This window comes from Moschus berezovskii, chromosome 1 (genome assembly GCF_049115385.1).
Source record: "Moschus berezovskii isolate FMDL1 chromosome 1, NW_MosBer_1.0, whole genome shotgun sequence".
Lineage (NCBI taxonomy): Eukaryota > Metazoa > Chordata > Mammalia > Artiodactyla > Moschidae > Moschus > Moschus berezovskii.
Window position 1 is genome coordinate 91,047,307 of NC_142460.1, and position 25,656 is coordinate 91,072,962.

A 25,656-nucleotide genomic window follows, 5' to 3' on the forward strand; every position below is an offset into this window, starting at 1 on the left:
TCAGTCGTGTCCGATTCTTTGCGACCCCATGAATAACAGCACGCCAGGCCTCCCTGTCCATCACCAACTCCCAGAGTTCACTCAAACTCATGTCCATCGAGTCGGTGATGCCATCCAGCCATCTCATTCTCTGTCGTCCCCGTCTCCTCCCACCCTCAATCCCTCCCAGCATCAGACTCTTTTCCATTGTAATAAACCCTAATCATGAATCTAACAGCTTTCAGTGAGATTTCTGAGTACTTCTAGTGCATTATCAAAACTGTCTCTTGGAGATTCCTGAACTCACAATTGGTATCAGAAATGACAGTGGTCTAGTGGATTGCTTCTTAACTTTGCACCTGCTCTGTGTAATCTCAGGCAATGTCATTAATTTCCAGAGCCCTTCAGGTTCTCATCTCTAAAGGTGTTGGCAATACCTCTTACAGGAGGCAAAGTGCCTGTCACAGAGTAGATGCTCATACAGAAAGGGAACTGGAATCTAATTTTTACACAAATCAAACCCATGGTCTTATAAAATCTTATAGGTTTTGGCTAACATACTCTTACCCATAAAGAACAAGTAAAATCAAAATCAGAAATCAATCTCTAAAACTTATTTTAATGGCAAATTTCAGGTTTCTGAGCATTAACTCTTATACTCTGGTAGCAGCTGAGAAGCAAAATACTGTCTGAGCTTCATTTCTAACTCTTCTCCCTTCTTCTCCATTTTTACTTTTTTCCTGACAAAAAGGAGGCGAGGAGGGAAAGAAGAAGAATCAAAGGCCCCCAGATAATCCATTCAGTGAATTCTCAACCCTGGATAATGGGATTAACTTCCACCTTTGTCATTCCCTTGAGAAAAAAGCATCATGCTCCCCAAGTTCTGAGACACACACACAAGTCACATAGCAGGTCAACAGCAGATGGGATGGCAGGATTCTCTAGGTCCTTCCTCTTTACCAACAGCTCTTACTGGTGCATGTCACCTAAGTGTGTGACATGGAAAAGAAATGAACGCCAAGGCATTGAAAAAAGCAGTTCAGGAAGACACATTAGAAAAAATGCTTCTACCAGCATCACTAGTTCTCAACACCTCCCTACCATTTCTGAGAGGCCTTTAATTTGACCCTGACATTCACCTTTCAAACATGATAGAAACGAACAGTCTGGGAGATACAGGTGATCCTCAGGAGGTTCCCACTCTGAATAAAATCTGTTCTAGAAAACAAAGGACTAGCAGGGAGATGCCTCTCGGGAAACTTACCATTTTGGTGATCTCATTTTCAATTTCACGGAGGTCTGAATGTTTTTCCACGGTGGTATTAAGAAATGTTTTCTTTAGTTTAAACTCTGTCACGAAGGTTCTAACTGAAAATGAAAACATAACCTGTTAGACCTCACAAGGTCAACCTGCACAAGTGTGAGCATCTATAAATCTCAGGGCACCCAGCTTTCCTCCACCTCCTAGGATGCTCTCCAAACATTTCTTTCTCCTGGAGGGTGCAGACCACCTCTCCCTTCTCAGGGTTCATCTAGCAACATGAGCACCTACTCAGTTGAGCTGAAGGCTCAGACTGAGCACTCCTTTGGGTGAGAGGTTCCAAGGAGACTTTAGCCTACATGAGCATGAGCCCTCCTCACCTCTCCAATGGACTCTCAAATCTTGGATGCTCAGTGAAGCTGTGATAGAGAAGAGAGGTGAGCTAAGGACACAGTTCAAGGCGGAAGGGAGGGAAAGCTGGGGCTGGAAAGACTTGTCAACCCCTATAAAGCTTTGGATGAAGGAAAGTTCTTGCTTTCTAGGTCTTTTATCAAGTTAGTTAGCAAGCCCTAACTTCAAGGGTGTGCTCTGATTTCCTCTTCTCATTAGTTACCTCTATCCAATCCCCATTCCTCTTGCTCAGAGGAAATGTCTGTTCTATCATTGATAAAAGAGGCTTCCAGAAGCTGGGTTACTTCCCAGGATCACCCAGCTCCCAAGGGCCAAAATTAATATTTAACATCATGTGCGTCCACCTTCCAAGGTCTTCTACCCACTAAAGGCACAGCCCCCTGAGGAATCTGACAGTCTAAGGACAACTAAGTTGCTGCGGAGAAAGATGTCAAACATCCAAAGCAAGATCCCACTCCAGGGAGCTGTCAGACTCCATGATTATAAGCTTTATATGAAAACAACCCATAGTCAAGATACCGTTGGGTTCAGACACAAAAGGATGTAGCCCCATTTTCCAAGGTCCATTTCACTCCTAAAATAAAATTCTAGTTAACACCAATTTGTGCTGATTGGGCCTGAGGGGAATGGAACTTACAAATGGGTAAGCAATCAAAAATTAGGGTAGCCTGCCTTATATCTGGTTCTTATCTTCCTTTAAATTCTTATCTCTCCCTCTGGACAAGAAAAAAAAAATCTCAACACAGAAACCCATGAAACTGCTCTTTCACAGAAAGCTTGCCTGCTGAATTAAGAAAAAGGCCCACAAATGAGCCAGGGAAAACATTTAACATCTTATACTTACTGTCTAAAGCCCTTAATCCTTACTTAACATCTTTTTGCTTGTTCTACAGTTCAGTGAAGCCAGCTGCTTAGGACTCTTTCTGAGCAGCAGGGAGCTCTTTGAAAACATTCTTGGCCAAATGAAAGCGTTTCAGCACACTCTAATTTGCATGTTTCTCTGATGTTTATGAACAATGAAGCTAAATGACTTGAAAAGGGAAAGATGATTGTTAACACAGTAAGCGGCTCTCCTCCACACACAGGCTTCCAGAACAGTCCCCCCACTCCTTCATCCTCAGGTCGAGGTCTGCGCCCAGTTTCTCTGTGCAGAAACGCACATATGGTAACCGGCAAGTACAGATCCCTTCTGAATCAGCGCAGGAAACATGGCCTCCGCATCCGTGTGAATAAGAATAAGGCTCCACAGTGTCCCCGACAGTCACATCTTCACTCTGCAGTTACATCATCTAGCTTTAGGGCAACGTTTTCACTGGTGATTTACATATTATCTAAATGATTCTTAAAAGATCCATAATTACTGCTCTGTATTCAGAGTAGTTTATCACTTTCATTGCTTTCAGTTCTGGTCCAAGAGATTAGAAACCTAATGTCAAAGGATACCCCCCATCTGAAGAATCCTACCACTTTCCAAGCTTGCTCAAATACATTATTTTATTTGATCTTCATAAATATCCTCGAGTGGGAAGCAGAGCAGGTGGTAATCTGATTTTACAGACGAAGAAATCGAGGCTCAGGGAGTCAATGTGCTGTACATGCTGACCCTGGAACTGGAAACCTGGCATTTGAGTCTCTGGGCAAGTATACTTCTCCATATTGTTTCAAAATAAAATCATTTCCGTCTCCATTCTCAAACGGAAAACTCCTCGCTTATTTCTTATAGGGTGCAGCTAAATGGCGGAGAAGGCAATGGCAAGCCACTCCAGTACTCTTGCCTAGAAAATCCCATGGAAGGAGCAGCCTGGTAGGCTGCAGTCTGTGGGATCACTAAGGGTCGGACACGACTGAGCGACTTCACTTTCACTTTTCACTTTTACACATTGGAGAAGGAAATGGCAACCCACTCCAGTGTTCTTGCCTGGAGAGTCCCAGGGACGGGGGAGCCTGGTGGGCTTCCGTCTATGGGGTCACACAGAGTCGGACACGACTGAAGTGACTTAGCAGCAGCAGCAGCAGCTAAATGGAATAGGCTACGAGGATGTCTTGACTTTGACTGATGTCTATATTCTCAGATTTTTCTTCCTTAAAAAATAACACTTGATCCCTGTATTTTAAACAATTTTCAAATTTGACTCTTGTTTTAGTAGGGTACAAGTTGTTGAAATACATTTCTAGCCCCAAGATGGAGCTATACCTGCCTAGGGTGCCACATCAGCAAGTCCAACCTTCAAATTCCTAAAAATGCTCCCCTTGATTAGTAATGCAGCACATCAGTCAGCCCATCCTCAATAGTGAGGCCAACTCTGGGCTCTATACTTCTTTCTAAATAAGGTCAGATATGCAACCCCAGACAATCATGCCCTGTTTCCCCATTGCTGCTTCTATGTTCTATAAAACTCAGTTCAGTTCAGTTGCTCAGTCATGTCCAACTCTTTGCAACCCCATGGACTGTAGCATGCTAGGCTTCCGTGTCCATCACCAACTCCCAGAGCTTGCTCAAACTCATGTCCATTGAGTAGGTGATGCCATCCAGCCATCTCATCTTTTGTCGTCGTCTTCTCCTCCTGCCTTCAATCTTTCTCAGCATCAGGGTCTTTTCAAATGAGTCAGCTCTTCGCATCAGGCAGACAAAGTACTGGAGCTTCAGCTTCACTATCAGTCCTTCCAATGAATATTCATGACTGATTTCTTTAGGATTGACTGGTTGGATCTCCATGCAGTCAAAGGGACTCTCAAGAGTCTTCTCCAACAGCACACTTGCTGCTGCTGCTGCTAAGTCACTTCAGTTGTGTCCAACTCTGCGCGACCCCATAGACAGCAGCCCACCAGGCTCCGCCGTCCCTGGGATTCTCCAGGCAAGAACACTGGAGTGGGTTGCCATTTCCTTCTCCAATGCATGAAAGTGAAAAGTGAAAGTGAAGTCGCTCAGTCGTGTCCAACTCAGGCTCCTCCATCCATGGGATTTTCCAAGCAAGAGTACTGGAGTGGGGTGCCACTGCCTTCTCCGAACAGCACAGCTCAAAGACATCAATTCTTTGGCACTCAGCTTTCCTTATGGTCTAACTCTCACATCCATACATGACTACTGGAAAAACCATAGCTTTGACTAGATGGACCTTGGCCAGCAAAGTAATGTCTCTGCTTTTTAATATACTGTCTAGGTTGGTCATAGATTTTCTTCCAAGGGGCAAGCCATCTTTTAATTTCATGGCTGCAATCACCATCTGCAGTGATTTTGGAACCCAGAAAAATAAAGTCTGTCACTGTTTCCATTTTTTTCCCCATCTATTTGCCATGAAGTGATGGGACCAGATGCCATGATCTTAGTTTTCTTAATGCTGAGTTTTAAGCCAATTTTTTCACTTTCATCAAGAGGCTCTTTAGTTCCTTTTCACTTTCTGTCATAAGGGTGGTGCCATCTGCATATCTGAGGTTATTGATATTTCTCCCAGCAATCCTGATTCCAGCTTGTGCTTCATCCAGCCCAGTATTTCTCATGATGTACTCTGCATATAAGTTAAATAAGCAGAGTGACAACATACAGCCTTGATATATTCCTTTCCCAATTTGAAACCAGTCTATTGTTCCATGTCCAGTTCTAACTGTTACTTCTTGACCTGCATACAGATTTCTCAAAAGGCAGGTAAGGTGGTCTGGTACTCCTATCTCTTTCAGAATTTTCCACAGTTTGTTGTGATCCACACAGTCAAAGGCTTTGGCATAGTCAATAAAGCAGAAGATGTTTTTCTGGAACTCTTGCTTTTTCAATGATCCAACGGATGTTGGCCATTTGATCTCTGGTTCCTCTGCCTTTTCTAAATCCAGCTTGAACATCTGGAAGTTCATGGTTCATGTACTGTTGAAGCCTGGCTTGGAGAATTTTGAGCATTACTTTGCTAGCATGTGAGATGAGTGCAATTGTGCGATAGTTTGAGCATTCTTTGGCATTGCCTTTCTTTGGGAACGGAATGAAAACTGACCTTTTCCAGTCCTGTGGCCACTGCTGAGTTTTCCAAATTAGCTGGCATATTGAGTGCAGCACTTTAACACTCAGCAAAACTCACTCTTGCCCAAAATGGCTCCAAAAGAGTGTTCCTCCCTTGGTTTGGGAGGCCCTGTACTTTCCCAGTCCACAAATTGCTTTCCCTTTAATAAAGGACATCAAACTTGTTACCAAATTGTTTCAGTTTTGTCATTTGACACCACCTTCACAAAAAGTCTTGATGATCCTCCTAAGCTCATGGGCAGTAGAAGTCATGCAAATAACAATTTCAAAGGATACAGACATTTGTTCTCTCAAAAAAACATTTACTAACAACTTTTTCTGTGTTAAATACCACAGTAAGAGATTTAAGACGATTCCAAGTTGTGTCACTGTACCTGACAGTTTCCTTATCCATCTTCAGTTCAGTTCAGTCGCTCAGTCGCATCCGACTCTGCGACCCCATGAATCACAGCACATAACCCCATTCCTCACTTCTAATTTCTTCTAGGTCTTCATTGAACTTGGCATTCTAACATAGGTTATACACCCTGGGTGCAAGAAAGTTCTTAGGACAAACACAGCCTTGTGTGATGGAAGAACTGTGGGCTGCAAACCTGGCCTCTCACAAAGCAGTTACGGAAACTGGGCCACGAGTTTACTTTGTCAGGGCCTTAGTTTTCCTTTGGGTTGTTTGCTTTTTAACCTATAAAATGGAGATTATATCTAAAACCAACCAGCTTCCCAGTCTCTATTAAATTCAAGGTCAAAATGTGACAAATTGTATGATACAATTTTGGCAGTAGCTTTGTAAAAATGTATCTACCTGTGGACAAGAACATGAAGATAGTTTTTAAAAATGAAAAGTATGTGCTAATATGGTAGGACAATCAGGGTTTTAATCTCTGTTATCCTCTCCCTAATTTTTTTCTTTTCTTTTTTTTTTTTACTCTTTGGTTGAACTATCCTTTTGATCTTTTTTTCCCCCCTAACTGTAGGGTAGAACATTAAGCAAACAGTGTTTTCATAAATGATGGCATATTTATGCGGTCACTACAAAGTTTGTACAATATTTTTAATAACATGAAAAATGTTTAAGATATAAAGTTTGTACAATTACCATATGACTTCCAACTGTATAAAAATATAATGTACACTAAGAAAAGACTGCAAATACAGTGCTATGTCTCTGAGTGGTAGAATAAGAGTGTCTTCTACTCCTTCTGTATTCCTTCAATTTATACCTTGGGCAAATATTGATTTTGATTAGGGAGAAAAACAATAAATGTTATTTTGCAAAATACATTGTAGTGCAGAGAAAATTCCAAGACAGACGAACTCTCTTACCCAAATTGCATATCCCTTTTTCCAGCTGGTACCCCACTGGGCATCTGCAGGTGAAGGATCCCTGAGTATTGTTGCACGTAGCTAGGGGTGGGCAGGGGTTCGAGAGGCATTCATTCACATCTGTGGAGGAGGGAACACAGGACCACAGTGAATCTGCAGCAGGCAGCACACTTATAATCTGGTAGAAGGAGCAATTCTAAGGGCCAAATGGCACCGGGTGTGGAGAGGACCAGAAATGAGTGGACACTGCACTTGTTCTCAAGGGGCTACCAGTCTACTGAGGGTGGGGGCAGCCAGGGGTACAAATAAATATAAACATAAGGCAGGATTTGAAAGTAAAGAAGGTAATTATTTTGATGGGAGAGAGAATTAAGGACGGTTTCAAATAACACCTGGACAAAGACTGGAAGGACTTCAATAAGCAGATGTGGGTAGGGGGATTCCAGGCTGAAGCACCAGCACGGTGCAGAGCAGCAAACTGTGGGAGTTTTCAGGGAGCCGTGGGTGGTCCAGGAACACAGAGTCCGCAGAAGGCAGCCGGACCATGGGGGCCTGTCAATGTCACTGTCCGACATTACTCGGCAGACAATGCATGAGCATGCTAACCCTCAAGTAATCAGGGCATGAATTTAAAAATCTTACTGCCCTATGTTCTGGAGGAAAAAGGAGTCTATTGCCTGCCTCAGTGTGGCACTGTATTATAGACCATCGCAGATGACTTTTCTTCTTACCCACACTGCAGTTGTCTCCTTGCCAGGAAGGTAAGCACACACATTGGTACCCACGATGTGTGGTGGGATCCACAACGCACTTCCCGTCATGAAGACAAGGGTGAGTGGTGCAGCTGTTAACTGAAAACAAATTTCCAGAATAGAGCAGTTAATCACACAGCAAAGGTAAAAAGGCAGCTCTAGGCAAATATTTAATTCTCCCAGCTAATATTTGATTCTTGCTTATTTCTGTGTACTTGCCCTGAAAAGGCCATACTACGAAATAGACGGGGTTCCCGGAGGTGCAGCAGAGAAGCACGGGGACTGGATGCCAGCACTGGCTGTGTACACACAGGCATATTAAACAGCTGGATCCCCGAATACAGGTGCTGGTTCAAATCCGAATGCTGCTTACAGATTCCTGAGCCTGGAAATGATGACGTTGCCTTGGGATACTTAACAAATTCTATTTGAAGCAATGCCTATTTAAAACACACGTTAAGGGGGAAATGACACCTGATCAACTATCCTCCCTGCTCCAAGTTTTCTCCTTTCCAAGGATCTCACACTGTAAATAAGTCTCCAAATAACTGTGAAGCCATTCAGAAAAAAGCCTGCAAGTGAGCACTCTCTTCACACGGTGTGACCATGAGCCCATCTGACTCAGCCCGGCCCTGACGAGGCAGAGGCTCCACTGTCCTCTTGGACTCCCAGCTCCCGGGGCAGTGACCACACTCTCTGTTTTGGTTTCTATAACTGGCCTTGTCACACTCCAGTTATATGACAACTGCCTAATAAAGGTTTCTGACCCACACTGAGAAAAATCAAAACTCATAACAGAAGGAGAAAAATCATCTCCAAGGAGAAAAGTCAGTGGTAGAATGAGAAAAAGACAAAAATCAAGAGTTCTAGCCCCAGAATTACCCTGAAGACAAACAGGCTAAACCTGAAGACGGTGTCCTTGCTTCTCATGGCTACTTCAAATATACCTAAACATGCACACAGAACCTATATATCCAAACACTGCGCCCACGGGCTCTGTCACAAAAGACATAGCAACAGCCAATGACAATCCTCCTGCTGGCCTACAGATATCACTGCAGGGGCGGTCATCGGCTTTAAGGGACACTTGTGAATTATGTTCCATCTAATATTGGAATATACTTGGCATCTGGAAATGAAGCCTGTGAGTCCTGAAGCAGGACTGCAAACTCGCCAGAAGCAGCAGACAGCTTCTGTCTCTAGCGGCACTCAGACCACTGGCACGAAGCGGGCACTGATGCATCAGGGCTCTCGGGGCTGCGTGGGCTCTATGGCTGGACCACAAGCTGGATGATGGCTGCCTCGTTGGACCTGCCTCCAAGGCCCTCCCACTCTTCCCTCCTCCCTTCAGTCTCCATTTCACATTTTTATCAATAGAGTTTTCCTTGCCTGAGTCTAGACAAACTAACATCCAGCAAATCCTGACCCTGACACCAAAGGAGGCACCATCCTACTCCCTGCTACCCGTCCTTAAGTGACAAAGAATCACATGGATGGCTTTATTTCTCTTTTCCCAGCAATTTGAACATGGATAGAGAGATACATAACCTCAAGCGCAATGTCACACAGTCACTATGGGAAAGGTCAGTTCATCGTCTTATTGAACATGTCCCTTCACCCGCATTTATCAGCCAGCGCCATAGTCTTAGGGAAATCTCAGGGGATCAAGAGACGCTTCCCCGGTGACTGGGCCACCGGCTGACCAACCCAGCAGCTGGGGATTCCGATCTGGAAGCAGGCACTTGCTCACTCTGTGTCTCAGACAGGTCACGTAAAGCTTCTTGACTCCAGTTTCCCACCCTTTCAATCTCACTTCGCTACCCGACTCTGGCCTTGTTAAAGGCATGCTTGAAAAGGTCATGCAATTACAGGGCATTACAAGCTACTAACTACCGGTGTCAACACGGCCAATGGCATCTTCTCCTGTCTGCCCTCTGTAACTCAGGGGTGAGAAAAGGGCGAGAAAATGGTCACTGGGGCATTCTTTCCTGCTTTAAGTACTTCAACAGAAAGCACTGAGATCACACTGGAGTCCCGCGCAGTCCTCAGCGTGTGTCCACAGCCGTGTCCTACCTGAAGCTGGAGACGATGGTGCTGTGGGTGCCTGCGTGCTGCTCTGGACAGTGGAGGTGGTTGATGGAGAAGTTAACACCTTAGCTGTAGAGACAGGCGTGGTTCCGGGGGAAGGAGATGTTTTGAGGAAAGAAGAAGCCAGGCTGTCCTCTTCTGTAGGGCCAGGCCCTGCTGTTGAGTCTTCGGTCAGGGGGAACAATCTGGTGGCAGCATCTCCATGCACTGGGCTCCCTTCTGTGGTGACACCACCTTCTGTTGTGACTTGGACCACGAGAATTTCAGGACTGGTTGGCGAGAGCTGAACCACTGCCTGGACTGTTTCCCCAGTCACTGTCTGCACTGCTGTGGGGCCACCCATCAGAGCTGCTGTGCTTGACGGGAGGCTAGGGCTGGCCACGGGAGAATGAGAGGTCTCGAGAGTGGTGGCGGCCAAAGCTGGAGACGTGTGGGCTAAGTCGGGGCTCGTGGCTGGAAGGGCTTGCTCAGAGTCTGTAGAAGTGGAGTAGTCTGTGAAGGCCAGGGGTGAAGGGATCCCCAGAGTAGACATCACTGTTACAGATTCCGTGGCCTCCGCGGGCAGAGTCTGCAGGCTTGGTGGCTTCGATTCTGTAACGATGGTCTCGAGGTATGGGTTACTCTGGTTCTTAGGATCTGCTGCTTGACTGCTAGGGAGCAGTGGCATAGACGATGCCACTGCTGACGTCCGAACTGAAGTCACGGGAGCATCCCTTGCCCTGGGCAGGACTGGGGTAAAAGGTGCAGGTGGGAGGGCTGTCTGTGAGTCAGACAGCGAGGTGGGGGCAGATGCCGTCAGGGATACTGACGAGGGTGGTGGCGAGGAGGACAAAGGAGTGGGTGCATCGGGGGTGGACTGCAGGGGACGAGTGGAGGCCCCGGCAGATGGCACGGTTAACGAGAACAACTGGTAGGATTGTGACACTGAGGGCAGGGGCAAGGGCGGCTCCGATGAAGATGATAAGGCATCACCAACAGGTTTAGCATAGGCGTCCGCAGGAACCAGAGCGGTCGGCATGTTAAGGGTGGGTGTGTGAGACGGAGAGGTGGCCATGGGCAGAACCAGCGCCTCAGTGGAAGGCTGAGCATGTTCTCTGTGGTGGGACGAGACGTTACTCCTCTCGGTCTGAGCATGAGAAGAGGAAGAAGAGTCTGAACTCAAAGAGCTTGAGGTCTTAATAGAAGAGGTCGAAGTGTCCCTTCCATCCGAGGATGAACTGTTGTCTGTAATGGACAGCAGTGTCCGTTCCCCTTTGGTGAAAGGAGATGAAGCACAGGTGTAGTTTGTGTGTTCACTGGAGGTCCCGCAATCAGGATCCGTGCTGCTCGCTCCATCGTAGCTAGTCCCAGTGACTGCCAAGGGAAAACTAGTTAGGCCAAACAGACAGGCATCTGTGAACCCGCACTCTGAGACAGACTTTCAGTGTCCGGCCCATGAACTGCCCCCCCGGGGGAGAGACACTTTCTCTGGAGAGACTGCACAGGGAGGCAGGCAGGGTTTGAATGGACCTGCCCTCCTCTGAAGAGCATAGTGGCAGCATTGGAAACGGTAATAAAAGAGAAGTGGGGCCCCAAATAATAGGGAACAGGTCCAAATTCCTTCCACAGACCTTTTTTTTTGATAAAAGCAAATTAGTATCTGAAAAGCTCTTAAGACCCCAAATAGAACAATTGTTGTGCCTAAATGGAAAAAGGAAAACCCTCCCAACTTTCCATTCTGTATAATGAGATATTTCTTTCCCAGGAGATTGGCCCCAGCCACAACCCGGCTGGGCTCCTTGATTGCAAGCATCCTGGCTGACAACGGTGCCAATGTCTCGGGTAAGCGTGGGGGAGGATGGGGGTGGGGGAGGTGGGAGAACCCAGACAGTGCTCTTCAGAGGGAGCTGGTAAGACACTTTCTGGGTTGACAGCAAACTCATTCTAGGAAAGTGAAAGTGAAAATGTCATGTCAGACATGTCACTCAGTCATGTCTAACACTTTATGACTCCATGGACTGTAGCCCGCTGGGCTCCTCTGTCCACGGAATTCTCCAGGCAAGAATACTGGAGTGGGTTGCCATTTCCTTCTCCCAGGGATCTTCCTGACCCAGGGATGGAACCTAGGTCTCCTGCATTGCAGGCAGATTCTTTACCATCTGAGCCACCAGGGAAGCCAAAATCATCCTAGCACCACAAGCAAATTGACAGATATGCTGAAGGAACATGCAAAGAGATCCTGCCCTTCACCTCCATGCCCTCCAAAGGCCCTTGTGGCCGCCAGTGAACCCAAGGCTGGGCGGGCGTCCCCAGGCGCCGTCGTGTCCCCCTGCTGCGTGGCACTCTCCATGTCTCCAGTTGCCGCCGCCGACTGCTCCGCGTCCCGGGGAGCTGTGCTACCGTTGGTGAGAGATCGCAGCGTGCGCTCCCCCACTCCAGCGAACGTAGCCAAAGTGTGTGGGCTGTGAGTGCGGACGCCAGGCGCTCCCCAGGAAGCCCCCTCCTCAGCTCTGGCACCAACACTCAGCTCAGGACTGTCTTCGGTGGCTACAAGAGGACCAGAAAGGGGAGGGCTGGTCAGTGAGGTGTCCAGCGGGGCTGTGTGAGCCACAACGCTGTCCTCCGCCTTCTCAGGGTCTTTGTCTGAAACTGACAAGGTGAAAACCCAACACGTGTGTCTTTCCTGCTAACACAGCAGTGACTGAAACCTCCGGAGGCAGTGCAGGATCAGCACTGCTGTTCAGATGACTTGGATTTACGATAAGGTTCATTACTCCAGTGAACAGGATCAATACAATATTTCTGCTTGGTGATACATAATAAATAGTGTTTATGTCAGGGAAATTGGTGGTGGTCAGGGGAAGTGAAAATGAAAGTCGCTCAGCCATGTCCGACCTTTTGCGACCCCATGGACGATACAGTCCACAGACTTCTCCAGGCCAAAATACTGGAGTGGGTAGCCTTTCCCTTCTCCAGGGGATCGTCCCAACCCAGGGATTGAACCCAAGTCTCCCATATTGCAGGCAGATTCTTTACCAGCTGAGCCACCAGTGAAGACCTAAGTGGGCAAAAAACTAACAACCCTGCTGGAGCTTTCCACCTGACAGACCAGGGAGGGAGGCTGGTATTACCCTAAAGGCTTTTACCTCCAGCTGGGACCAGCAATAGCTGATTTACACAGGGCCATTCTCTAGTGGCTGCTATTCTACAGTGTAGCTCTTCACCCTAGCACTTCAGTGAGAAATGTCATCATGGTTAGAGGTTACAGGTGGGCTTGTTTTTTTTTTTTCTTGGTGGGGACTGAATAGGAATAGGTGACACATGAATAAATATCATTTTCCTTTTTTCTTGGGTATATATTTCATGCTATAAACTTAAAGAATCTTAGATTATTATCAAATAAATCCTTCTTTTCAGAAATGAGGGAAATGAGGACCAATTCTCCTTGGCCTAACTGCTTCATAATCTGGATCTAATGAGAAAAACAGGCTCTTTTCTGATTCTTATTCCAATTCCTAAGTCAGTCTAGTCCTTGAGAGACCTACCTTGGTGAGAAATGGATGTAAAGCTGAGGATAAGGTCAGTTCACTTCATGATGCTAGTGCTACGTGGCTTCAGTCGTATCCAACTCTTTGCAACCCCATGGACTATGGCCCCCCAGGCTTCTCTATCCATGGGATTCTCTAGGCAAGAATACTGGAGTGGGTTGCAGTGCCCTCCTCCAGGGGATCTTTCCAACCCAGGAATTGAATCCACATCTCTTACACCTCCTGCAAAGGTAGGTGGGTTCTTTACCATTAGTACCACCTGGGAAGCCCTCACTTCATGACAGGTTCGTGTTAACTGACCGGCAGGGATGAACACGGGCAGAGGCACATACAGGGAGCTGGGGCAGCACCAGGAAAGCCAGGACCTGGTCGCAGATGTGATCTGACCCTCGTCGGGGGACTTAAAAGAGACCCACGCAAAGTCTACCAGGAGAAGCTGGAGAGCTGAGCATACCTGACCACAATTTCCCTGACAAAGAGGACAGGCCTGTGATGATGTTACACAAAATGTAGGCTAACCACCCCTCTTAGGCTGACAGACTTAACACAGCGGGCAGTCTTGCCCTGAAACAGAGGGGCTGCATCTGAACCCAGAGGAAGGGATGAAACAAGAAATCTGAAAGTTGTATGGCAGAAGCTGTGAGCTGTGGGTGATTCCAAGGAAAAGAGAGAAAGCGTTATGTTAACCCAGAGCAGGTGGTTTCAGGAACATGGCTCTTCCTTATCTGGGGCCTCAGAACCCCACGTGCCACTCCCACTGAGGTCACATTGTCCACACACGCCAACTGCACCCTGACTGCAGAGTGCAGGGCGCTGAAGAGATGGAAGAGGGAAACTGGAAGGGACGCAAACTCCAGGCCTGCGAAGGCGAAACTTCTGAGACCACAGGGGCAGGGCAGAAAAGGATACCTTGTGTTTCAGTGACAGAAAGAGTGTGTTTTCCAAGCCTGGACATAAAACAGCACAGTCTCCACCCACACGGGTGGTATTCTTTACAACAAAGCATATGCTTTTCCATGTCACATCAGTAGTAAATAATAAACGCTGATTTTCCTCATTAATTAGAGAACTCGTAGCAGGGAAAAGAGCTGCCAGTGTTAGTGGAGAGGCAAGAATTTAGACCTATTATAAGCTTAAATGATAGTTACTGCATTTTTGGTTTATCAACATACAATTTACATTGATAAGGCTGATGAGAATTATTCTCAAAATATTTTCCAAAAACATTCTTAAAAAGGAACATCAAAGGAAAAGTGTTGTTAAAGTGACAGACTAGAATTCATCAAAATAAAAAAATTTGTGTTGTCATGGGATGACATCAAGAAAGTTAAAAGACAGCACATAGAATAAGACAGTAAGTGAGTGAGTGAAGCCGCTCAGTCGCGTCCGACTCTGCTGACCCCATGGACTGTAGCCCACAAGGCTCCTCTGTCCATGGAATTCTCCAGGCAAGAGGACTGGAGTGGGCTGCCATTTCCTTCTCCATAGAATAAGAGAAAATAACTGCAAATCATCTTTCTGATGAAGGACAAGAATCCAGAATATATAAAGAACTCTCACAACTCAATTAAAGATAAACAACCTAATTGAAAAAGGGTCAAAGACCTAAACAGACGTTTCCAAATAATATATACAAATGGTCAATGAGCACATGAAAAGATGCTCACCATCATTAGCCAGCTGGGAAAACTGCAATAATACCACTTAAGGCGCCACGTAACCTCCACTAGGATTGCTGTTTTTGTTGCTCAACTGCTAAGTCGTGTTCGACTCTTTGCGAGCCCACGAATGGCAGCATACCAGGCACCCGTGTGCTTCACTATCTCCTGGAGTTTCCTCAAATTCACATCCACTGAGTCGGTGATGTTATCTAAGCACCTCATCGTCTGCTGCCCCCTTCTTCTTTTGCCTGCAATCTTCCCCTGCATCAGGGTCCTTTCCAATGAGTCAGCTCACTAGAATCAAAAGAGCTCGACAACAACAAGCAGGGCTAAAGGTGCTGAGAAACTAAAACCCTCCTACTTTGCTGGTGGGAATACAAAATGGTGCAGCCACTCTGGAAAAACAGTTCCTCAGAGGTCAGAAACAGAGCTACCATCTAACCTGGCCATTCCAAGAAAACATATGTGCACACAAAAACACGTACTTGAATGTTCACAAGAGTACTATTCATAATAACCAACAGGTGGGAACAACCCACATATGCAATAACTGATAAAAGTATAAATTAAAATGTGGCACATCCATGCAATGGAATGGTATTTGGCAAAGGGATGAAGCAGTGACACATGCTACAACATGGATGAACCCTGAAAACCTGATGCTAAGTGAAAAACACAAAAGACCATTTATAAGCTACGTCTAGAGTAGGCAAGTCTATAGAGGCAGAAGGTAAATTCATGGCTGTCAGAGGCCCAGAAGCAGAATGGGGAGAGACCACAGTGAGCACAGTTTCTTTTGGGGATGATGAAAACGTTCTGGAATCAGATGGTAGTGATGGTGGCCCAACTCTGTGACTATACCAAAACCCAGTGAATTGTGCATTTTAACTGGGTGAACTGTGCAGAATGTGAAATATAGTGCAGTAAGGCTGTTTAAAAGGGGGAAAGGAGAATGTCGCTCGATGAAAGCCCAGGCCTGGTGTGAACAACCACTCATGAGGAGGTGATACTCTCACCTTCCAGAAGCTGTGTGATGGCGGCAGCATGGGGGTGTGGGGTGAGCTCTAAGGGCTGGAAGGACACTGCAGAGCAGTGCCCGAGCTGCATGTGGCAAGTGGTAACAGCAGAATCTTGGAGACATTACAGAAAAATGGGGGGATATACAGGTATATGGGTATCAACCAGCTAGAAGGATGGCCTGGAGATATGGAGAGGCCTGCAGAACTGTTTCATTCTCGCTGAAGATCAAGCTCAGGCAGCCCCCCACCCTCCTTGGGGTGCAGTTCCGTGGATGAAGACTCACTCGAGCGCTCCCCACGAGGCGCCGAGAAGCCCAGGCTTCCCGAGGAGGATGAAGACAAGGACTCGGCGGCCGGCTCAGAGGAGCTCATTCCATACAGCGCACGGTCACCTCCTCGAGACTGTGGGGCGGAGGCTGAGAAGCGGGTCAGAGCTGAAGCATTCACAGCCTCAGGATGGGAAGTGGAGCTTCCTGCTGCACCTGCAGAGGGCTTGCTGCCGGTGGGAAACCAGACAGCGGTGCTCTCTTCACCTCTGACTGGCGGGATGGACCGAGAGGAGGTTTCTGTCTGAGACACAGGGCTGCCATTCCCTGCACCGGAGCCGCTGGCCAGCTGGGGTCCTCCGGAGCCTGAAAGGTGTCGACACAAAAGGCCATTACATGGATGTAAGAGAGATCCCTCCACAACTAAGACATGAGTCTTCCCTAAGAGAAGGTGCCCTTTGCAAGGACCTTGTACAGTGTTTGCTATATGTGTGACCTGGCGTACACTTTCATGTTCTAAACAATTATTTCAAAACTATTCAGTGTCAATAAGAGAGCACTACCAAAAACTGGTGAAGAGCAGAACTTTTAAACGTACATGCAAAGTCTCAGAGTAACTTACAGGCCTGAGTGTTTTATTCTTTCCCCTAAAACATGGGGTAGTATGAGCCAGTGAGTATGCCGCTACGTCCATCAAATACAACGTGCCCAAATATTATGCTTAGTCGGCATTTTCCTAAGGCAGTTCTATTATTAATAAAGATTATTATAATTCTGAAATAGAGCAAAAAAAAAATCAACTATGGGGGCTCACTAAAACCATGAACTTGAGGAGTATATTTCCATACTCTGCACATTTTATTTGTGAAGATGATCTGTACATAAGATAACTGAAGCTGGCTTTAAAGAGCAGCCAGCTGTCAGTCAGAAGTTGAAGCTGCAGAGCCACAGGATGCATCCGCACTGGGAGCTCGGAGGTGGGAGTCTCAGCTTCGCGGTGAGCGAGATAAAGATCACGCACTCACTGCTTAAACCAGCTGAGCCTCAGTTTCCTCATCGACAAGAAAGCAGGAGGAATGATGCCTGTTTGACTGATTTCACAACACTGTCATGAGGCTGAAAATCAAAATGTGATAATGTGGTCTACCAGATAAAGGAGATAGTGTTATCCTAGAACACAGTTGTCTTCTATTTTTTTTAAAGATTACAAATGGTCTTGAAGTGACCCCTTGAGAAAATTCAACAATTTTAAAATGTCCATAATAAATCAAATAGAGGTTGAAGACTTACTTGGAGAATCATTTTGCCAAAATTCCCTTGAGACGTTGGAAGACGCAGAACCAAATGCACTTTCTGTGGACAGCTCTGTGAATGCCCCATCCCCTGGGCTCCCGAATACTCCACTGCTTCTTCTCAACTCTGCCTCCGACGGGGAAGAACCGACTGATGATGAAGTTATGGAAATTTCAGAGTCCTCGGGGAAATGTTCTGTCTCATTCAGAGGTCGCAGACTGATGACTAAAGACTGGGGTGTCCTTCGGACACTGCTGGGGAACATGGTGGCAACATGGACACTCTTTGTCCCACTCACCGAAGAGCTGTGGACAGCAGTAGAGCTGTTTAAATCCTCTGTACTTCCAGAAGCTAGAATGGAAGAAAATATGCTTTAAGACTAGCCAGGGTGTATCTGGATGCAAATGATGTTAACTACATTTTGGTAGATGAATATATGTAATGTGGAGCTAATCAATAAACACACCTAACACACTCACTCTCCCTCTTTTCACAGAGCTAAGTGGAGAAGCATGAGGTCCTTCACTGAGCACAATGAGAGCTTCAGATCAAGCTAAGAGGAAGACAGCAGAAAGTCTCTAGACCCGATTTGCGTCAGTCTATATAAAAGAAGTTGACAACTTCTGCTCTTGAGTTCCACCTTATAACTTACACAGGACAGGCCACTGTGATACAGTCTGTGTTTTGTTTTGTTTTAGCCACTCAAGTCTTTTGTTCAAAGGCTATTATAGATTAAAGCCTATACCTAAAAATGCATAAAAGTGGGTGCATCATAGGGGGCCCAGTCACCAGCGAGGAGGCCTTGGGCTCTGCACCCACAGTTGGAACAATGGTAGCCTAGAACAGTCATTCCCAGCCTTGCCACCATCGACCTTTCTTTATTACAATGGCCACCTCAGGGCCATTGTAAAACTGACATTTCGAAAGACTATTAACCAAGCTGCATTTATTAAGTAACAGAGCTTCTAATCAGCAGGAGATACTCATCATTACCCCACTGATTTGATTTAATTCCACCCAAAAGCAACAGGCTCCATCCCTGGAGTTAACCTCATGAAGCTTTGGAGACTGGCTCACACAGCACTCCAGTGGGCCCCAAGGACTCCAGGCTGGGAACAGTGTTTTCTGATGAAATGGATGGCAGACACTGGATCAGCCGTCAAGAGCCTCGAGAACTGAATAACACACCATTGGGCAAAGCGGACAGTCTGCTCTGCAGAAGTACAGTGGCTTGCTGGTGGTTCCTTTCCACAAAGAACTTTCCAAAGGACACCCTGAGAAATGACCTCCACAAGGGTACACCGAAAGCCTCATTCCAAACAGGAATAAACCGCAGGGAAGCTTGGTGAGTGGGCAAGAAGAGCCAGAGGCAAGAAGGAAGAGTGCTTTTTTTCTCTTTTTAAGCCAAATTTTAAAAAAAGTACTCTCTATACCTATAAAATGAAAGGCTTCAAATTGTTAATATGACCCAGGAAACGAAAAAATAAAGTCCTCATTATAAACGTTTCTTTGAAGACTAGTCCAATATGCAGTCCAAAAGCACAAATAAAAGTTAAACATATACATAGAGAGCAAGCACAGGAAACAAAAAGGCTCCTTTTACTTTTGTACAAAACCACAGAACCAGGTATACCTAGAACAAAGGCTGCTGGACCTTCAGGGAGACAAGGAAGATGCAAGCAGTCCATAAAACTAGTAATTAAATCAAAGGAATAGAGAGACCTGGAAAAAAAAAATAGTTGCAGTCTATAGCCAGCTCTACTTAAGAACAAAAACAAATGGACCTGGGGTTTTTGAGCACAAGCCATCCATTCTTGCTTAACCCTGAAATAAACCTTTCTCTGCTGCTGCTGCTGCTGTCACTTCATTCGTGTCCGACTCTGTGTGACCCCATAGACGGAAGCCCACCAGGCTCCCCCGTCCCTGGGATTCTCCAGGCAAGAACACTGGAGTAGGTTGCCATTTCCTTCTCCAATGTGTGAAAGTGAAAAGTGAAAGTGAAGTCGCTCAGTCGTGTCCGACCCTTAGCGACCCCACGGACTGCAGCCTACCAGGCTCCTCCATCCATGGGATTTTCTAGGCAATAGTACTGGAGTGGCTTGCCATTGCCTTCTCCGCCTTTCTCTGCTACAAACTAACAAAAAAAGGTTCAGTATTTTTTAAAAAAAAGCACAACACAGACATGTCCCAAATCCTCACTCACCTACTTAGCTTCTTGGGCCTAACTTCATTAGAGTCACCATTTATATCCACCAATTACAGCCCCATCGGATTGCTGAGTGCTCTTTCAAAACACTTTTATTCCCAGTAAATTGCATTATTTCATGGACTCAGTGCACAGTGACGGTTTTATTGGACTCAGCCTGAATACCTGTCCAGCAAAGCAAATGGCCTCAGAAATACAACCATAAACATCACAACCGCTGAAAGTCACCAAAGGAAAATGGCTAGGCTTTCCCTGACCCTGAGGCTCCATGGAACACTGTTCACCATTTCATTATCATCAGTATTACAAGCTGCCTTTTCAACCAATAACAATATGCCACTACCTTGCCTACACCTCCACACATTGTGCTGCCTAGGACTTTATTTGCATAATCTCATTCAATCCTCACAGTAAAGCTACTAAGCAGTGTGAATACTTCTGTAGAGTTGGTGCTTCTTAATAAAAGGAGAAAAGGCTTGGTCAAACTAACCTACAATCACCACTTATGTTACCAAATGAGCACCTGCTGAATACATCTGGGGGAAATGTACCATGTTTCTAATCAGCACTGCTCTGCTCTCTGCTCAGTCGCTTCAGTCATGTCCGATTCTGTGCGACCCCAGAGACGGCAGCCCACCAGGCTCCCCCGTCCCTGGGATTCTCCAGGCAAGAACACTGGAGTGGGTTGCCATTTCCTTCTCCAATGCATGAAGGTGAAAAGTGAAAGTGAAGTCGTTCAGTCGTGTCCGACCCTTAGCGACCCCATGGACTGCAGCCTACCAGGCTCCTCCATCCATGGGAGTTTCCAGGCAAGAGTACTGGAGTGGGATGCCATTGCCTTCTCCGCTAATCAGCACTACTGATTATTTAATAATTGCCCTTCCTGGCTCATTTTCTATCCTTGAAGCAGCCATTCAAAAATGAGAAGACCATCCATTTGGGAGCAGAAACAAGCTAAATTCCCTAATATTTACAATAAGAGGTGAAAAGAACGCCTGCTTTTCTGGGGAAAGAATATGCGTCCCTCTCCCATTACAACACAACTACTGGAGCCTTGGGCACGTATTATGATGCTTGCCCTCAACTTGGCTGCGATCCAGAACTTGCCAAAAATCTGGCTGAAGCAGCTGATATTTGGGAAAGGTATTGCTAAATCTACAACCCTCAGAATTATTTATATTCTCTTCCTCTACAAAGTGAAATCACCACAAAGCAATTTACCTGGACCACATCAGCTCAGCTGCCCACAGAAACACTTTCATGAGTTCAGATCCATCACTACACCCTCAGCTCCTATTGAGCATATATAGAAAACATCACCTGCCAAAGAACATTAGCACAGTTCCCACAAAACAGCAATTGAAGGCATTTTCTATTATGATCCTCAATATTTATATACAAAATTCCTCTTAGAATGTACTGCCCCCAAAACACTGAAGCCTATGGATCAAATTGTATTACTCACTTTATCTGACAATATATCATACCCCACCCAGTTTCCCTTTGTGCCCTGGTTTCCAGGAAGCTCGGTACTAAATTTAGTGCTCAACGGTAGCCACTCTCACATAATTCAACATACACATATCTCTTTTCACCTTTAAAAGATAACTTTTTTTCCTATTAGTTGCTTTGCTTACTTTTCCCCCTAATTATTAAATAGTACATGGTCATTCAAGAAAATATAAAAAGTAGAGAAGGAAAAAAAAAAAGCAGGAAGCAAAATAATCTCAAATGGCTTCCAATCTTTTTTTTAAATTTGAGTTAGCTGTCTAGGCCTATACTTGATTTAATGCATATATTTATTAGCATGTAATTTATTTTTGGAAGCAGGCAACCCGTGGCTACCCAAGCCTCAGAAAGGCTATGTTGTGTGTACATTTGTGTGCAGCAGAATGAGAAGTGAAAGGAGTCACAGAATACAAAGGCCGAAGTATCTGGAATAACAGATGCTGGAACTAGCAGGATCTTCAGGATCAGCTGGTCTAATCCCTTTGTGTTTCGAATAAGGACCCCCATCCTCCCCAAGCCACGCTACTGGCTGGCCATCCTAGCGCTCACCTAGTGAGCAGCATCAGTCCTCTGACTGATCCAAGTGCCAGGACTTTCACAGGGTCACATTCACTAGTGACAAAGCAGCCACGTGTCACAAAGTACACGCCCCCGCTACACTCCCTCTTGGCTTCGATTCCCCACGGAGAGGCCAGCTGGGTTGGGTGACTCCCAGTCTGTATCTGGCGAGTCCTGCTGGCTTTCTCAGCACTCTTGCCTGCATGCTTAGAACTCTTGGATCCCACAGTCAGGAAATCTACATCTCAAGATTCAGGTTTCAGGGGAGATAGGAGATACACTAGAGCTCTGGTTAGCAGGTTAGCAGGGACCAGCCCAGCACTCAAAAGAAAGCAGAGCTTTGGGACTTCCCTGGTAGTCCAGTGGTTAGGAGTCTGCCTTGCAATGCGGGGGATGCAGGTTCAATCCCTGGTCAGGGTACAGAGATCCCACATGCCGAGGGGCAACTAAGCCCATGTGCCACAACTAGAGAAGCCCATACACTACAATGAAGACCCAGCACAGCCAAAACACAAAATAAACAAAAATAATAAAACAGAGCTTCATCTCCCACGTGGCTTCAGGCCCTTGTTCATGCCCCCTGTACATCCCTGCAGCAGAATGCGGCTAGCAGGCTGGATCCAGATGGCTGGCAGTCACATCCTCAATGCCTGGGTCTCCCTGCATTGAAAAGCACCCAAAGTCCCCTCCAGTTTCTAAGAGGGAGGTGGGACTCTACCTGGCACAGAACAACTGGTTCACTAAGAAGGAAGAGCAATGCTCAGTGAAGGATTTAAGGAAGAGGAACAATATAGTAGACCACTTCAAAAATTAAAAGTATAAGGCTCTAAAAGGATGAAGGAATTGGAGGGCTAAATATTTTTCTGAAAGTACAGATGACTACAGTCAAGGCCTGTAGTTGGAAACATACACTGATTTTCAAATATACCACAATAAATATACCACAGCAGTGGGCTGAATTTAAACTATAAATATTAAATGATCCTGACCAGAGTCAAGTTTAGCTTCCTAGAAAATGCTTCCTTTCCACCATTTCGTAAAGTGGTTCTTAAACCACCGAACCACAGGACTTTGAAGCTGGAATGGATCTTAGCTTTTATCCAATCTAACCAATGTTTAAGAATAATTTTAAAAGCAATCCCCTAAAAATATGAATCATAAATTATATATATACCCAGCTGGCAGGAAACTGTATAGCGTATATGAAAGGGGAATGGGCTGCTTTCAATAGGTATTCCAGAGAGGATCTCCGTTTTCACTTTGATGACATAAACCCAAACCCCTAGTCCTGTAAAGTATTTCTAATATCCTCTGAAATGGCAACTTCTGAGGCCATTTAAACTTCATTTCCCAAGGATACTTCCAACCCTCTCGGCCCTGCTCCCAACGACATGGAGATGAAAACACAAGCAGCACGCACAGGCTCAGAATGAAACCTCATAGAAGAGAAAAGGTGGGCAGAGTTTCCAGCACCGGCCTGTGGCCGGATGAACCCTGTAATATCTGGCACATGCTCATCCCCTAACTCATCAACTGCACCTCGCCGTGGGGCAGAGGAACCCAAGAGAAGTAACAGACACAATCTGTGTCCTCAGAGGATTACAGTCCAGCTGGGTAGAACGCTAAGATGGATAAGGATAAGCTAGTGTGACCTGGTGGATGGCTCAGAGGGTTGATGAAAGGCTCAGTGGAGGTGGAACACCTACATGGAGACTTAACTGATGACCAGGGGTTGGAACACAAAGGGCCCAGTGATCCACCGCTATAACCTTGCAAGCACCTGCCTGCATGGGTTTTCTTGAAATGATGCCCAGAGAAAACCGTCTGTTATCTTTGCCATTGAAAGAAACATTTTTGCAATAATGAGGAAATACAAATACAACTCTCTATCGAATGGCACACTGTTCACCATTTTATTCACCCTGGAACTGGTCTCTTATGCAAGAACACACACCAGCCACACTCAGTCTTGGCTGTGTGTGTATGTAGGGGAAAGGGGAGAAAGCAGGGCCTGGTGGAGAGAAAAGTCTAGAGCAGCTACCAGACCAACTATTATTTTCTTCCTTATACAAGTAAAGAAAACGCATTTTAAATATGAACTTCAGCACTGCGATAAATGGTGCAGGTTGTACTTTTAACCCCCAATACTTTGCACTGGTGCTTAAAGTCTTCCCCCTTAGCGCCTGTAATGAGTATGTAACTGGCTGGACATTCAGGGTTATTTATTTCTATTCTGCATGACTTCAGAGGGTGAAGCTGGGACAGAAGCACTCACATGAGGGACTGTCAGAGGGAGGGGAGTAGGCCGATGTCCTGGAGAGAGGTGGCCACGAGGGCTCTGGTCCCGAGGAATTTCTCTGCCTGGGGAGTTCAGTCTCTTCTCCCCTCTCCACAGCAGGGAGAGAGGACTGGCTCAAAACTGAAGTCGCAGCCATCTGGGTGTGCACAGTCACTTCTTCGGGGAGCCCCTGCCCCCTCGCCGGGGAACCCCAGGATGTTCCACTCTCCATGTAAAGAGGGGCAGTTCTTGCTTCTGACCCTGAACTGCTGGATGGCGGGTGACGCTTTCCCAAGGCTGAAAGTAGACAGAGACAATTAAAATTCCACCAGCAGACTTCCAAATGTCTGAACCATCTTTGAGTGAGCTCACCTCTGACCTCTATAAAACAGACACAAGAAGAAATTAGGAGCCACTATTCATTCTTTGAAAAATTTCCTCCTGAAGCAGAGACCACAGACCCACACAAAGGCTGTTTTCAGATCTCGCAAACAAAGACTCTGCATTTTATGGTAAAATTATCAACAAAGGAGCACAAAGAAGCTAAATATCAGACGACATGGAACCAGAGGTCGGTTTTGGATCATGACATATCAACTCACATTCTACAAAGCTGGTCCCAGAATTTACTTAAATTTAACATAAAATTTCCACGATCTGAATGACCAAGAAACCCAGGCAGCATCACATACAGTGTCTAAGCTCCATATCCATCATTCACAAATGGAATGTAAAATACTGCCCTACATACCCTTTACAGAATTGAGTCCCCCAGCCAGACCTCCCATCTCTGGGGTGGGATGGGGTCACCTTTGATGGTTTTAGCCTCTTCCTTTAGGTCATCACCAAAGTGTATCAGTTTTCCTTTGTGAAGAGTCTTTACTGATTCGTTCCTCTCCATCCCCAAAGCCACCAGACCGCACATTAACACCAGGCCATCCACTAGCACCTGTATCTGGATTTCTGTGTCTGCTGGGGTGCTCCCCAGGACTCGAGGTTACTTCTGCTCCATCTCCCACCCCAGACATCGCCTACCCATCTGCCAGATGCACCTGCCCAAATCCACTTTAATCATGGACTGCCTTGTTCAAAAATCTTCAGTGACATTCCCCATCACACCAAATCAAAACTGCTTGGTTTTCAAAGTGTTGGATAATTGTGCCTAACCCCACCGCCACGACTGTCCTATCCGCTGCTCCTCTCCTCCGTGTGAGACTTACGTCCTCCCCAGGGGAGGCTGCTGGCCTCACCACCCACAAAGAGGCCACCTTCTCTTCCTTCCTCTGTATCTTCGCTCACATGATCCGGGCATTCCACTCCTCAGCCACCCCTCCCACCTCACTCAGATACACAGGCTTAGGCTCAAATCTCAGCTCTGAAACCCGTTAACCTTCTGACCTGCACACATCAGACTGATAGATTTCTCTAGCTTCAGTTTCCAAATGCCTAAAATGAGAGTACTGTGACCTCATCATCTGCTGTGAGAGCAGAGAGATGAGATATGTTGGCACTGAGTGGG

The 25,656-nt window shown here is 46.1% G+C and overlaps 1 protein-coding gene across 2 annotated transcripts in view; it reads right to left on the minus strand.

The window, feature by feature from the left end:
• The window catches only part of HEG1 (heart development protein with EGF like domains 1), a 91,843-nt gene that overhangs the window by 39,310 nt on the left and 26,877 nt on the right, over nt 1-25,656 (minus strand). For both annotated transcript variants that reach the window (XM_055397275.2, XM_055397362.2), the window contains exons 3-10: nt 24,135-24,434; nt 17,584-17,937; nt 16,312-16,659; nt 12,050-12,346; nt 9,806-11,173; nt 7,712-7,831; nt 6,981-7,100; nt 1,244-1,347 (exon numbers count right to left, since the gene is read on the minus strand). In XM_055397275.2, the coding sequence (XP_055253250.2) occupies nt 1,244-1,347; nt 6,981-7,100; nt 7,712-7,831; nt 9,806-11,173; nt 12,050-12,346; nt 16,312-16,659; nt 17,584-17,937; nt 24,135-24,434 (3,011 nt within the window). The remainder of the gene's footprint in view (nt 1-1,243; nt 1,348-6,980; nt 7,101-7,711; nt 7,832-9,805; nt 11,174-12,049; nt 12,347-16,311; nt 16,660-17,583; nt 17,938-24,134; nt 24,435-25,656) is intronic.